The sequence below is a fragment of the Salminus brasiliensis genome, unplaced genomic scaffold, assembly GCF_030463535.1.
Source record: "Salminus brasiliensis unplaced genomic scaffold, fSalBra1.hap2 scaffold_130, whole genome shotgun sequence".
Lineage (NCBI taxonomy): Eukaryota > Metazoa > Chordata > Actinopteri > Characiformes > Bryconidae > Salminus > Salminus brasiliensis.
In genome coordinates, this window is record NW_027326662.1 from 37,146 (window position 1) to 52,417 (window position 15,272).

At 41.2% G+C, this 15,272-nt stretch overlaps 1 protein-coding gene across 2 annotated transcripts; it reads left to right on the forward strand.

Moving 5' to 3' along the window:
* The first annotated feature begins 1,061 nt into the window (after positions 1-1,061).
* tspan4b (tetraspanin 4b) lies at positions 1,062-14,013 on the forward strand. 2 transcript variants are annotated; one of them, XM_072672009.1, is made up of 8 exons: positions 1,062-1,532; positions 4,448-4,517; positions 8,251-8,442; positions 9,333-9,407; positions 9,580-9,675; positions 10,497-10,613; positions 10,786-10,869; positions 12,102-14,013. In XM_072672009.1, the coding sequence occupies exons 2-8, from the start codon at positions 4,449-4,451 to the stop codon at positions 12,168-12,170; spliced, it is 702 nt and encodes a 233-aa protein (XP_072528110.1). In that variant the 5' UTR covers positions 1,062-1,532; position 4,448; the 3' UTR covers positions 12,171-14,013. The 2 variants fall into 2 exon arrangements, with proteins under 2 accessions (XP_072528110.1, XP_072528111.1); XM_072672010.1 differs by lacking the exon at positions 1,062-1,532 and adding an exon at positions 2,710-2,847.
* The last annotated feature ends 1,259 nt before the right edge of the window (positions 14,014-15,272 follow it).

The window sequence follows — 15,272 nt, forward strand, 5'->3', positions numbered from 1 at the left end:
TGGAGCAGCGAGGAACTGTGTTCTCTGGAATGATGGCTGGTGCTTCATCCAATACTTTTGGTATGAGTTCATGAGCCCAACATCCTGACCTCACTAACACTCTTGTCGTTGAATGCAATCAAATCCTCACAGCAATGCTCCAAAATCTAGACTAGTATCTAGTTCTGCCTTCTCTGGACAGTTACTCCAACAAACCTAGGATAAAGTCCTTTTTCATACCTTTGATTTCGGAAGAAACAATGGATGAGTGGGTGTCCCAATACTTTTGTCCAAATAGTGTATATTTGTATTGGTGTTCAGTGTGCCACTAAACACCACTAGATTTCCTTTAAGAATATAAAAAGTCTAGCTCTTTAACTAGCTCTGTCCAGGGGGTACTCCTGCCTTGTGCCTGGTGATTCCAGGTGGGCTTGGGACCCATCGCCACCCTGACCAGGAAAAAGCAGATAAAAAGATGGATGGGTGGACGGAGACCTTTAACTAGTCTAATCTATGTTTATATTGGAGTTCAGTGTGGTGTAAGGCCACTGAACGCCACTAGACGGAGCTATTGACTACATCGTCCATCATCATGGCAGGAAAGCTCAGGAGCCAGTAATGCTTTGTCCTTTTTTAGGTCTCTGGCGCTGGATTTCATGACTTATAGAGGTCTAGTTATAATCACTCACAATTCTCTTCTTTCCCCAAACTGCTTTTGTCTTTTACTTGACCAGAATTAGAAAATGCCTGGTGTATTCCTGTGTGTTTGAGGAACCACTAAAGAATGTGGACAACTTCAGGAAAACATGACCTGCAGCGAGGACTGCAAAGACTCAAACATATGATGCCCCCCCTGTGGAGGACAAAGGCAATCCATCACAATTGTTTAGACATAAGCGAAGGAACAGGGAGAGAGGGGAGAGAGAGAGCAGGGGAGAGAGAGGGACACTTAATAAGAGGAGGAGGGCTTTGAAAAAGAATGGATTCTCTTGGGGCAAATGGAAAGGGGGAGGAGAGAAAGAGAGAAGGGTCAGAGAGGAGGGCTGGTAACTACATCTGGAACTTATTGGGAGCAAGGCTAAGAGAGAAAGAGAGAGGGTGCGAGAGAGAAACAGAAAATAAGTCTGAGAAGAGGGAAAGATCAACTACTGGGAATGAGGAGGCTGTAACGCAGAGACGATCAGTTCTTCAGGTCATGGAAAAGGAGTTTGCTGGATCAAACTACAAGAATAAGACTTTTAACCTGAAGGAGACGTTTTGAGGGGGAGCAAAAGGAACTTTGAAGAAGATCCAACAAATAAACCAAGACAAAAAGCAGCAAATGAAGAGTTAGGATCCATCAGAACGCAGCTGCAGTTCTACAAAACAGGAAAACACAGCTTGTCTCATCTCCTGCTGAACTGAGGAAAGAGCAGCAACAAAAGCAGGCCAAATAGGTCAAGGCTAACACAAGGGAAAACCTATTAACTCAGTAGAACTGTAGGTTTGGCACAAGCTTTCTGAAAAGCTTCCCAATTCTTCTCAGACACCCCCTGGACTCCACCTACCAGCAGGTAAATTAAACACATTTTTTATACTTGATGTTATTCATTACAGACCTGTACAGAATGGTTTCCAGCTGCAGATGGATGATGGATTATAACGTAAGGCCTTCAGCCGCCTATAATTACATATATTTACATATACAACTGACCTTAGCCCACCTCTGGACATCAGAGAATCCAGTTCAGGTTTAAATTCACGGTTATTAAAATCAGACTGTGTAAACCTCCTAAATGAAAAGACATTTGGTATAAAGTTACATGATGGATGATGGATAATAACACACATCCTTCTTGAAATTACACACAATTAAGCAGGTCAAACTTTTTAATGTTCTGTTTTTACAATGTGCAGCCTGTAAAAGTGAGCTAAACCTTACAGATATGAGCAGAGAGCCTTAAACTGACATTCTGTGTTGTATTGAGAATCAGAGGAATGAAGTCTGGGGTGTTTGTTTATTATGAACATCAGACATTAATTATAGCTGACCACAAACGTTTTAGGAATGCCCCTGAAAGACAGACAATAGACACTAGGTTGTTTTTTTATTTCATTATTCTTAAATAACCCAGAATTGGTTCAGCATTGTGGAAATTACTCTAAATGTTTTTCAGCAGGCAGTTGTTATTGGGTGAGGATAAATAATATGCTGCTGCCGTACTGTTATTCTGATGTTTATAGACAATATAGGCATTTACTGTAACTGATTTAGTAATTATAATTTATTTATTTATTAATTTAATTAAGTGTTTATGAGGACTGATTGACTATCAGATATTTGAAAATTAGCAAAGGCTAGCCTAATTAAGTCCTACAGAAGGGAGGTGACTGGCCCTTAATAGAAAACAAATCTGACAATAATGGACATTATTCTTTTTTAGTTTCACAATTAAAAAGGTGGGCTCAGGTTTCCATGTAAAATCTCCTACTTGCCGGCTGGAATTTTAATTCAACTACACATGTGGTTTCACTTTAACCACTGAACCTTTTTTCATCCCATGAGAAAAGCAAGTGCTGTAGACCTGCTGTAATTTCAGGTCTGCCAAAAAGCCTCTTCCTAGGCTGCTGCAGTATTGTTCGCCATTGTCCAGCTATTGTAGACTCTAAATAGACTTACGTTCAGGAAACCTGAAGATTCATACCATGGCTTGGTATGGTTAAGCTTTTGTGTGACGTTAGATTTTAGGAGAGGCCCAGGTTTTGTTCCCGGGATGTGTAGAAGAGCATTTGTGAAGTAAGTGCTATCAGCAATGCAGGCCAGGGTGGTTCCTTCCTGCCAGGAAAGAACACTTCCCTCTACAGCGCAACACACTGAATTCCACTGAAGTGAGTGTGAAAGCTAACACACATGATCAAAACACATACACAGCTAACCAAGCAGGGGATATTAAAACAGACAGTGGACAACACATATGAACGTATTACCGGTGAACAAAACCATGGTATTTAATGTTTTTTAGTATTTAAAAGTAATCTTTATTTCTACAGACTTAATTAAAAAAGTACATTGTCACAGACTTACTCATTGTAGCATTTTGTTAGAAGTGATTTGTCTAAAAAAAGCCATTTTAAGCTGATAAATTACATTACATTATTATAAGTTTCTCTAACTTCTCCCCAATTGATGATGTAATAAAGGGATTTTTCTGTCTATTACTTAGCGGTGGGTGGCGAATATTCAAATTTTGACAATCCCACTGAACACCATGGTGACGTACAAAGCAGAAAAGCCTCTGATTGGCTCCCCACTAAGCCCAGCCTCCACAGGCTTGTTAACAGGCCCCTAAGGTGCACTTAGGACTTGCTGCAGTTACTCTAACTAACGAGGACTAAACCTGTACATACACTATATGGACAAAAGTATTGGGACATCTGCTCATTCATCATTTCTTCTGATATCAAGGGCATTAAATAGAGCTTATCCTGCTTTTGTTGGAGTAACTGTCTCTATTGTCCAGGGAAGGCTTTTTACTAAATTTTGTTAAGTATTTGATTGCATTCAGCGACAAGAGCGCTGCTGAGGTCAGGATATTGGATGATCACCACCGCACCTAATCCCCAACTGATTCAAAAAGTATTGGATGGAGCGTGGCTTTATACCCCATGATGACTCATTCGCATATTGCAGCCTTGTACATCCGTACTACAAAGACTAATATTGTAGTAATAGTATGCTACATTTTTTATGCTGTATGCATTTCACTGGCTGTGACAGAAATGACTGCCTAATTACATTTTAGGGCACTACTGAGCACCTCAGAGTTTTGCAATTGTAAACTGGAATCAGAATGCTTCTTTTGATGGCACTATAACCTGCAACTTTTTCCATGATCTCCTCATGTCCTCATGGTGAATTGGTTACTCCAAAAGTTGCCCTGGTATGTGTGAATGTACGCATGTCAGTGTGCCCAGATATGAATGTAGTAACTCCTAATACTACATTGGTCCATGTATGTATTACAAAGCAACCTTGTAAGCTGCTCTGGATAAAAGTGTCAGCTAAATGCCTTAAATGTATATGTCTGCAATTGTCCATGGTCAATAAATCAGGTGTTTTTTTCTCAGATTAGTTTGTCGGGTCTATCAGGCTAACACACCTTAAAAGTAACTGATTCTTTTTTACATGACAAAAGCTGATATTACTTTATATTGCCAGAGCAAAAATATAAAATAACAAACATGTCTGGTCAACCTATTAAATTTTCCTTTAACAAAACAATAGCCTCCCTTATATGTTTCAACAAAATGTAGGTTGCCAATTTACCCACTTGGGTTAAACCACAGAAACACAGTTTGCACTGTACTGTTCATTAACCAATATGTGAACAAGGTCAGTGTCCAGATATACGATAACAATAACATGTTCAAGTTGCCTTTCAGACACAGCTTTTGTACCACTTTCCTGTTTCTTTCCTGTTTCTCTCAGGATGGCCGTGTCACGAGGTTGCCTGTGTTGTGTGAAGTACCTCATGTTCGTCTTTAACCTTATCTTCTGGGTGAGTCCTCAAATGCTCGAATGTGTTCCCAGGGCAACGTATTCACACACCTGTGGGGCTCCATTTCCTGTGACCTGTGAGATTTGGTGGCAGAACAACAGCAGTTTATTGTGATGATCCAAGTATATCCAAGAATGTTAAACTGTGTTAACAACCTATCTGTTCATTATGTTAAGGTTAGTGGTTGGTGTGGTGCAACAGATAAAACCACTAGCTGCCAGTGAGCTATTACACCATGTGGGAAACCAGGGTTCGATTCCCAGTCTGGGTGACCGTATGCTGCGCTACACCAATAAGAGTCCCTGGACAAGACTCCTAAAACTACATTGGCCCACCTGTGTAATACGAGTCACCTTGTAAGTCGCTCTGGATAAGAGTGTCAGCTAAATGCTGTAAATGTAAATGTTAGTGTAAAGCTGATGTTACACCAGATGCTGAGCTGCACGTTCTGCCCCAGCACTCACTGGACGTCAATTTGATATCAGAAATAATGACATCAGTCAGTTGCGGAATTTTAGTTGAAAAACTCAATATTGTACAGATGTTGGATTTTGGTTGGAAATCAAAGTCATGTATCCATTAAATACCAACACTGGGTTCACATTAAACTCCACCCTTAGAAAGACAAAAGACATTACTTAAAACCATCAACATCTAACAACGTTAACATTATGACATTTAGCAGATGTTGGTTTTTCGTCACCATATCTCACAACTAAATGATCTTATTTTACGTAAATATGACAACGGCATGTAATGTTTGAAATATGTTGGATTTTGGTTGCTCAACATCACAACTTATAAGATATCAACACAGGCTGTCGTCACTATCATACGTCAGGTAACGTTGGCATTAGACGTTTTCCTGATCATGAATTTTGGTCACCCAACGTTGCAACCTACATCCAACCAGACAACAACGTCTGTATTAATGCAAAGCTGCTGTAAAATAAAATACAGGTGTTTGCTGTTTTGACTGAGGCTCTAAATGACATTACATGCCAAAACACTGCATTTTATAGCCTGGTTAATTTGAAAGCATATAATCCACAGCATGTGCAAAGGCTTCTAGCTGGGGTAAAATGGGCTTCTGAGTACATGGGGAATAGCTACAGCTCTGGAACTGTTCATGGTTTAAATAACGACTCCAGCAACAGGAGTCGAGAATCAGGAGTCGACTCAATTCTGGCGCTGTTCTTGGGTAAAATTACCGGGAGAATCGGGAGTCGACTCAACAAACTCATCGTTCCGTTCATCACCCCTGGAATAAAGCAGGAGTCGAGAATCGGGAGTCGACTCCACAAACCCTACAGATCTGGCCCTGTTTGTCGTTCAAATTACGACTCCAGCTACAGGAGTCGAGAATCGGGAGTCGACTCCACAAACCCTACAGATCTGGCCCTGTTTGTCGTTCAAATTACGACTCCAGCTACAGGAGTCGAGAATCGGGAGTCGACTCAACAAACTCATCGTTCTGTTCATCACCCCTGGAATAAAGCAGGAGTCGAGAATCGGGAGTCGACTCCACAAACCCTACAGATCTGGCCCTGTTTATCGTTCAAATTACGACTCCAGCTACAGGAGTCGAGAATCAGGAGTCGACTCCACAAACCCTACAGATCTGGCCCTGTTTATCGTTCAAATTACGACTCCAGCTACAGGAGTCGAGAATCGGGAGTCGACTCCACAAACCCTACAGATCTGGCCCTGTTTATCGTTCAAATTACGACTCCAGCGAAAGGAGTCGAGAATCAGGAGTCGACTCCACAAACCCTACAGATCTGGCCCTGTTTATCGTTCAAATTACGACTCCAGCTACAGGAGTCGAGAATCGGGAGTCGACTCCACAAACCCTACAGATCTGGCCCTGTTTATCGTTCAAATTACGACTCCAGCGAAAGGAGTCGAGAATCAGGAGTCGACTCCACAAACCCTACAGATCTGGCCCTGTTTATCGTTCAAATTACGACTCCAGCTACAGGAGTCGAGAATCAGGAGTCGACTCCACAAACCCTACAGATCTGACCCTGTTTATCGTTCAAATTACGACTCCAGCGAAAGGAGTCGAGAATCAGGAGTCGACTCCACAAACCCTACAGATCTGACCCTGTTTATCGTTCAAATTACGATTCCAGCGAAAGGAGTCGAGAATCAGGAGTCGACTCCACAAACCCTACAGATCTGACCCTGTTTATCGTTCAAATTACGACTCCAGCGAAAGGAGTCGAGAATCGGGAGTCGACTCCACAAACCCTACAGATCTGGCCCTGTTTATCGTTCAAATTACGATTCCAGCGAAAGGAGTCGAGAATCAGGAGTCGACTCCACAAACCCTACAGATCTGGCCCTGTTTATCGTTCAAATTACGATTCCAGCGAAAGGAGTCGAGAATCAGGAGTCGACTCCACAAACCCTACAGATCTGGCCCTGTTTATCGTTCAAATTACGATTCCAGCGAAAGGAGTCGAGAATCAGGAGTCGACTCCACAAACCCTACAGATCTGGCCCTGTTTATCGTTCAAACCGTCTGTAGGGTTTGTGGAGTCGACTCCCGATTCTCGACTCCTTTCGCTGGAGTCGAGAATCGGGAGTCGACTCCACAAACCCTACAGATCTGGCCCTGTTTATCGTTCAAATTACGACTCCAGCTACAGGAGTCGAGAATCAGGAGTCGACTCAATTCTGGCGCTGTTCTTGGGTAAAATTACCGGGAGAATCGGGAGTCGACTCAACAAACCCATCGCTCTGTTCATCACCCCGTCCTGGAATAAAGCTAGGAGCGACTGCTAGCTTTAGCTAAAGACCTAGCTAGCTCGCTAGCTAACTGGTAAACGCTAGCTAGCTACTTTGTCACGATAAATTAATCAAGCCGACCTTGATTATAGCTACATATTAATAAATGTTTATTTATTAATCATTTTATTTAATTTAGTTTATTTGTTTATCATATTAATAAGTTAGGTACTAACAACAATAAAAAGCCTTAGGTAATCGATTAGGAGTAACACACAATTAAGATTGCAGCTGCTAATAAAAGTTTCCCTCACCTGTTAGCGGTTAAGCTAACTCTTGTCTCTGGCTCGCGCTGATTCACAGTGTCCGCGCGGGAACGTAGATTTGCATACGATAAATAAATAAATAAATACATAAATACATAAATAAATGATTTATATGTTCTCTAAGGTGTGATTAAAGCCCACGTTGTGAGTTTTAATCACACCTTAGAGAACATATAAATCATTTAGTTATGTATTTATTTATTTATTATATATTATTATATATATATTTCAACATTAAATTCAGTCATAAAAAACGAAGTTGACGGTGGAAGGTATGAAAATTATATTAAATTAAATGAATATGTGTAGCTACTGCTGATAATGAAAATACACACACACATTTCAGTGATTTCAGTCAAAATTAATTTTAATATATTATCAGTATGTTATCGGGTGGCGTTAATATTTAATTTTGTGCCTCAATATACTATCTTGTGGCCTCAATATTATCTTGTGGCCACACCTTATTAAAAACAACCACAATGACACTTAAGATTACCAGGTAATTAAAAAAATTAATTAAAAAGCTAAATGTATATTGTTGTATTTTATTGCCTGTATTTCTGAAGATAAATGCACCAATGCAATGTATCATTTTGTAAAAATAAATAAATAAAATCAGTCAGAGGTTTCTATTCTTACTATTGACTTCTGCTTATCTGTCTCCTCAACAGTTGGGTGGGTGTGGCCTGTTTGGTGTAGGGGTGTGGCTTTCCTTCACCCAATCACAGTTCTCCTCCCTGCCGCTGTCCTTCCCTTCGCTTTCGGCTGCCAACCTGCTGCTGGTGGCTGGTGGCGTTACCATGGTGACGGGGTTCCTGGGGTGCCTGGGTGCCCTGAAGGAGCAGCGCTGTCTGCTGATGACGGTGAGATGTTAGGTTACACTCATTCAGCCCCAACCTCATTAACACCACCTGCCTAATACTGAGTAGGTCACCCTCGTGCCATTCGAGCCATGGACTCCACAAGACCTCTGAAGGTGTCCTGTGGTATCCGGCACCAAGACGTTTGCAGAAGGGAGCGTCTTAATGAGCACCCATGACCCTGTCGCTGGTTTCACCGGTTGTCCTTCCTTGGACCACTTTTGGTAGGTACTGACCGGGTACCGGGAACACCCCACAAGACCTACCCAGACGTCTAGAACATCCCAGTGTGTCACAAGTGTCTCAGATCTTTATGCTCGAATATTTGACAGACAGATGCCACTGTAGATGGTAGATAACCAGTGTTATTGCCTTTATCTGTTAATGTAATGGCTAATCTGTGTATAGGAAGATAAGAAGATCAAGATGTTGTTGTTTTTAGAGTTTATTGTGTTGTTTATTTCTATAAACCTTTAGTGTGTAGTGGTTCCTACACGAATCAGAATCAGAAGGACTTTATTAATCCCAGGAGGAAAATTGCAGTTGTTACAGTTGCAACTGTTTGTGTAAGTATAAACACTTTATCAAATTAAATTAAATAAAATTAAATAAAATGTAAAACAAAAAGAGAAAAATTAAAAATGTACATGTTTATAAATTCTGTATATAATATAATAAAGTGGCAAAGTGGCAGTGACTGTGCTCATGAATATAGAACATGCTGTATAAAGCAGTTGAAGGATTGCACCTCTGAAATGATTGCATAAACGAACAGTATGAGGTGCAATGTGTTGGTTCATGTCCATCCATACACCCTAACTCTCACTTACCTTCAGACCCACCTTCTTCTGGCTCAGACTGTGTCTTGACAACATTGCTTCTTCCTTCAACAGTTTTTTGTGATCCTCCTGTTGCTGTTCCTCATTGAGGTGACCCTGATTCTGGTTCTGAGCATCTTCCACAAAGAGGTCAGATCCTGCAACACTCTATTCTCCCATAAAACAGCTCACTTCAGTAAAAAATCATACAAATTGCTCCATGTTTTTCACATTGAAAGTTTAGAAGTAAAGTCAGGAGATATGAGATCCTGTCCCGGCAGCAACAAACTGCTTTTTTAATTTCTTGACTTGTCGTTTCCAGCTGGATGAGAAAGCTAAGCATGATCTGATAAAAGGGATGGAGGACTACAACAAAAACAGCGACCTGAAGGATTCCTGGGACAACATGCAAAGAATCGTAAGAGGACAAAACTGCAGATATAGACGAAAATGCACTAAATGTCCAAATGTTTGTGGACGCCCCTTCTAATGAATGCGCTAAGATCAGCAACTTTAAGTTGCACCCATTGCTAATACAGGTGTGCAAATGCACACACACACACACAACTTGTCTAGTCCCTGTAGAGAAGTACTGCCAATACAATATGATTCTATAGAGTGGAAAAACACGAGCCTATTGGCACCATGCTGCCTAATGTCAGGTGTGGGCTAGAGGGGTATATAAAGCACCCCAGCATTGATCTGTGGAGCAGTGGAACTACAGTGTTCTCTGGAATGATGCTCCAGTAGTGCTCCATCCAATACTTTTGTGATGGGCTGAGGTGTTGGTGATGATCCAACATTTTGATCTCATTAAGGCTCTTGTCATTGAATGCAATCAAATCCTTACAGCAATGCTGCAGAACCTAGTAGAAAGTCTGGACAGTAGAGACAGTCTCTCCAACAAAAGCAGGATAAACTGATTTTTAATACCATTGATTTGACTGAAGGAAACAGTGACTGAGCAGGTGTCCCAATACTTTTGTCCATTTAGTGTATCATTTTGGGTGTCTGTATAGTACCCTATACACAAGTAATGTGGGTAATACATATGGAAAAAGTTGGACAACTATGTAATTAATTAATTATGTGATTAATTGCAATTAATTATGCCGTTAATTATGTAATTACATTGGATAATAACACCTCCAATAATAATTCAAGACAACAGTAACTCTTAACCTATACAAGCAAATGAACTGTGTTAGACCTCAGCTGTATGATTCCTGTCTCCTGCAGTTTAAGTGCTGTGGAGTGAGTAATCACACTGACTGGCACGACAGCACTGGAACACCAGATCATCTCCCCGCGTCCTGCTGCAGGCCCGGCACTAAACCCTGCCACAGATGGGAAGAGGTCAGAACCCCTTTATCATGCAGTTCAGGTTGTGCTCAGGTTCAGCTCTGCTGTCTCTGCAGTGACCTCTCACTGACTTTATCTGCTGTGTATGGTCTGAGCACTGTCTGTGTGAGGTGTGGCCGCTTTCGCTGAAGTAATGTTTCCTGTTTGCTCTCTCTCTCTGATCTAGCCCTGCTATGAGAAGGCCAAGAACTTCCTCCTCAGCAACATCACATCAGTTCTGGTGTTTGGGGTCTGCCTTGGCATTGTCCAGGTAATTTTCAAGGGAATAGTTATAGCCTGGTTACATCTGCATGCTTATATCTTCACACACTCACCTCAAAACTTGCGAAGATATTTCTCTAGAAGCCCCTAAGGTGGTGGTTGTTGTTTTCAATGAAAGCATGGCCACAAGATAATACATTAAGGCCACAACATTTATATATATAAATGTATGTGTGTGTGTGTATTATTTGTGACCTCAATATATTATTTACATTGGGGCTTCAATAGATTATTTTGTTATTATCAATATATTATCCTGTGGCCTCAATATATTATTTTGTAGTCTCAATATATAATCTTGTGGCAGAAGCATATTATTTTATATCCCAATATATTATCTTTTGGCCTCAATGTATTATTTTGTGGCCTATATATATATATATATATATATATATATATATATATTTACAGAACCCAATATGTAATTTTGTATATGTGTAATATGCAATATGTAATTTTGTAATGTCAATATACATATGTATCACGTCTTAATATACATATGTAATTTCATGTGGCATATATATTATATTATAGGGGACTAATATTATTTTGGGGGCCTAAATACATTATTTTGTATGGAGATGTTTCTTTAGAGTCCCCTCTAAACATGGTGGAGGTAGTTTCACACACTGTTACAACTAAGCCTCCCATTGAAAACAAACAGAGAAGCCCATATCCCCCATTCACATTTAGAAAACCTCATTGTTTGGAGGTTTTTATTCCACATACTGATCAGAAGCGTACTGTAGACATGAGGAGTAACATCTGGATGGATTTGATGGGGCTGAAAACACCACAGAATTGCATTGAGTTAATTGTACCTGTATCAATTTACCAGATATTAGCAACAGTCATTAATCAAATCTTAACCACTTAATAAGCCTATGGTCCTGCTGGTGGGGCAAAAACCAGAGAATAGCCCCTTTCGTTTGTACAGATGTTCCTGTAGTTACTGAAGAACACACCTTAGTGTGTGAAAAGCCTTGGAGTGTTAGGGGTTAAGAAGTTATGCAAAGTTCCAAGCAGCCTTAGAGGAGACCACAAGCTAAAAAAAGACCTTTTTAACTTCATCAAAAGCCAAACGTCCACTCACACTGCAGTCACATGCATCAGTGATTCTTGAACTCATGCAATTTGAAGACATATGTGTAAACACACACACTGACAATCACAACACGTTCATGATAACTGCTCACTGCATTTTTCCTCTTTCCCCTGCAGATCTTAGCTCTGGCTTTCTCCATGCTGATGTACTGCCAAATCCTGCGTGCGGAAAAATACATGGACTAACCTGGCGACGGCCCACTGTTGCCTGGGGCCTGGTGTTTAGCTGAGAGAGTGTGTAACAATTAGGAGTGAAACGTATGCTTTTAGGACTGTACCAAACTTCAGCTTCAAGACTGATGACACTGTGCCAGCTGGATATTCTTACCTGCAAGAGTTTTGATTCTTAACATTGGATCTTGTGTTGGTAAAAAAAAAAAAAAAAAAAAGGAGGGGGGGGGTGGGTGATGTACACAAGACCAGGATTAGGCCTAGTCCTGGGCTAAACAGCTTTTTGAATGGAGATTGTGTATTTAAAGGAAACTAAGGCTAAATCCTTGTCTAGAAAACCAGCCAACATGTCCAAAAGTTTGTAGACACTTGCTCATTCACTATTTCCTCTGAAATCAATGGTATTAATAGGGAATGTGTCCACCTTATTTACTCTGAATGCTTTATACTAGGCTGCTGTGATGATCTGATTGCATATAGGCACAAGTCTTGGATCACAAATGCCAGGTAGTGGATGGGGCTCCATCATTTCAGAGAAGATCCACTGCGCCACAGCCCAATGCTTTAAGTGATACATGGCATTGGGCTCATGTTCTCATGGCTGCTCCAGAGCGCCCAGTTCTATTTGTCAGTGCTTTTTATGAAGATGATACAAGTTGTGTGTGCAGTTCAACACCTATGTCAGAGAAAGGTTGCACTTTAGACTCTTAAAAATAAAGGTGCTACCATTGGTTCTTCCAGCGATGCCATAGAAGAAATATATTTGGTTCCAAGAAGAACCATTTTTGTAAAAGAAACGGTTTAAAGGTATAAAGGGGTCAATGTAAAGGTTCTTCACTAATTTGAGGGGTCTTCCAACTCGCACCTCCTTTAAAAAAATGGTTCTTCTACGGTGTCGCCTGAAGAACCCTTCGTAGCAGTGTAGTGTAAAGTAGTTGAATTCACTTACTAGAGGGGGTGTCTGGATATTTTTGGACATTTAGTGCATATACACCAATCAGCCATAACATTAGCACCACTGATGTGAAAAACATGGATTGTCTTCATCTACAGGGGCATCTGTCACAAGGTGGACATATTATGCAGCAGGTGAACAGTCAGTTCTTGAAGGTGATAGAGGTGTTGGAGCAGGACAAAGAATCAGAGACACTTTAAAATGGGTCGAATTTGTTGCGATGGCTAGACGACTGGGTCGGGACATCTCCAAAACATCAGGCAAGTCTTGTTAGGTGTTCCCAGTTTGCAGTGGATATTTTCTACCAAAGGGGCTCCAAGGAAGGATAGTCATTGATGGGCACCTAAGGCTCACTGATGCTCCCCCATGGAGGCCCCACCTCCCTCAACTTACAGGACTTGAAAGGATCGGCTGCCAGATAACACAGGACACCTTCGGAGGACTTGTGGGGTCCATGCCTTGAATGCTCAGATCTGTTATGGTGGCTCAAGGGAACGTACACAATATTAGGCAGGTGGTACTAATGTTATGGCTGGTTGGTGTAGGCTTTAAATTGCTGTCATTAGCAGGTTTCAGCCCTCAGCTAGCACAAATCACAGCCAACATGCACACTGTAGCTGGCATGAGCTTATTAGTATGGTATGTTGGTTGATCTTGTACTGGAAGCTAACAGTTTCAGCAGCTCCTTGTATGGATTTATATATATTTTAGGTCAAAATGATTGATATAGAAATTGTATTATAATGTACACTCATCATCTCATTCTGTCTTAAGATAATTCACCCAGATTAGAGGGCCACAGTCAGCCGTATGAATTGTGTGAGGCTTTTGAAGAGTCTCATTTTTTCTGTCTCATTTCAGTTATTTCATAAAACTATTAAACTGTGGTTAATTTCTACAGCATGTTCTCTGTGTTCTCCGCTTACTGTACAAGATCCCTGAGGAACCTTTGAAGGTTCTTCCATTTGAAAGGTGCTTTGAGGAACCTTCAAGAAAAGGTTTTCAGAAGAAAAGAGTTCCACAAAGTTCCTCCGCAGTTTCAAATTGAAGAACCTCTAAAGGTTCCTCCAGTATCTTATATTTTTAGCAGTGCAGAATGGAAAGAAAGAACCCCAACAGCACTTCTTCTTATATATATAAAACTTATATTTTGGTATAAAAATGTACAGTTTTGCAAAAAAAAACTGCACCAGCACTTTAAAAAAACATAAATACGTAGAAAACTGACGGTCATCATCAGTAGTGTTGATATTCTGGCCTCTGCGCGCTCTACCTCGCCACAGATCACAGTGTAAAGTTCATATTAAAATGAGGTAGAGTACTCCACTCTTGACATCGCTGCGTGGGTTTGTGGTCAGTCGTACTCTGGCGCCTCTATCTGGACGATACTCTCCTGTACAGAAAGAGGAAAGGGTTAAGTCACACAGCAGTGTGCTGCCACCCTGTGGTGATATGTGAGTCTATGTAATGCACACACTGTATACTTTATTGTTATAGAGAGAAAAAAAAGGAGACAAAACAATGTAAATAGAAAAAAGGAAACAAGAAAAAAAGACTAGTTTTGCCGGACCCGACCGCCACTGCCTGCACTGCCTGCACTGCCTGCACTGAATGCACTGCCTGCACTGAATGGTGTATGGCATTTCAACAAGGGGGAGTTTGGGACCAAAATATCTGCCATATTGTGAGAAGGGTCTGAGCCATAAAATGAGCTCTATTATGATTCATGTAGCATTTCATGTGACCCTGCCTGATAAAGGACTCAAGCCTTGCCCTCAGAGCTTTACCAGACCATACATTTAGTAATGTTGATGTGAAGGGCCTAGGACGCGCCAAGGATGGGCCCAGGACCTCATGAACATGGCTGTAGCTGAGCGGTAGCTGAGCGATATTAATATCAACACTGCGATAGCAATGCTGGGAGAGGCTGTGGCTCGAAACGGTAGCAATGGTGCCGGCGCAATAGCAACGCTGCAGCAGTGATGCTGGGCAAAGCAGAAAGGCACGTCACTGTAGCGATGCTAACACCACAGCAATGGTGATGAGTCAACATGCTATCACTACAGACTTTGACACACTGTGACATGGGTAGCGAGAGAGAGAGAAAGCATGGGAGAAAAAGAGAGAGACAAAAGAGAGAGAGAGAGAGTGAGAGAGGGAGA

Excerpts from the sequence above, each read along its gene's own strand:
- tspan4b (XM_072672009.1), top strand. The coding sequence starts at position 4,449 with ATGGCCGTGTCACGAGGTTGCCTGTGTTGTGTGAAGTACCTCATGTTC. Across the intron at positions 8,443-9,332 it reads AGCGCTGTCTGCTGATGACG|TTTTTTGTGATCCTCCTGTT; the intron begins GTGAGATGTTAG and ends TTCCTTCAACAG. Across the intron at positions 10,614-10,785 it reads CCTGCCACAGATGGGAAGAG|CCCTGCTATGAGAAGGCCAA; the intron begins GTCAGAACCCCT and ends TCTCTGATCTAG.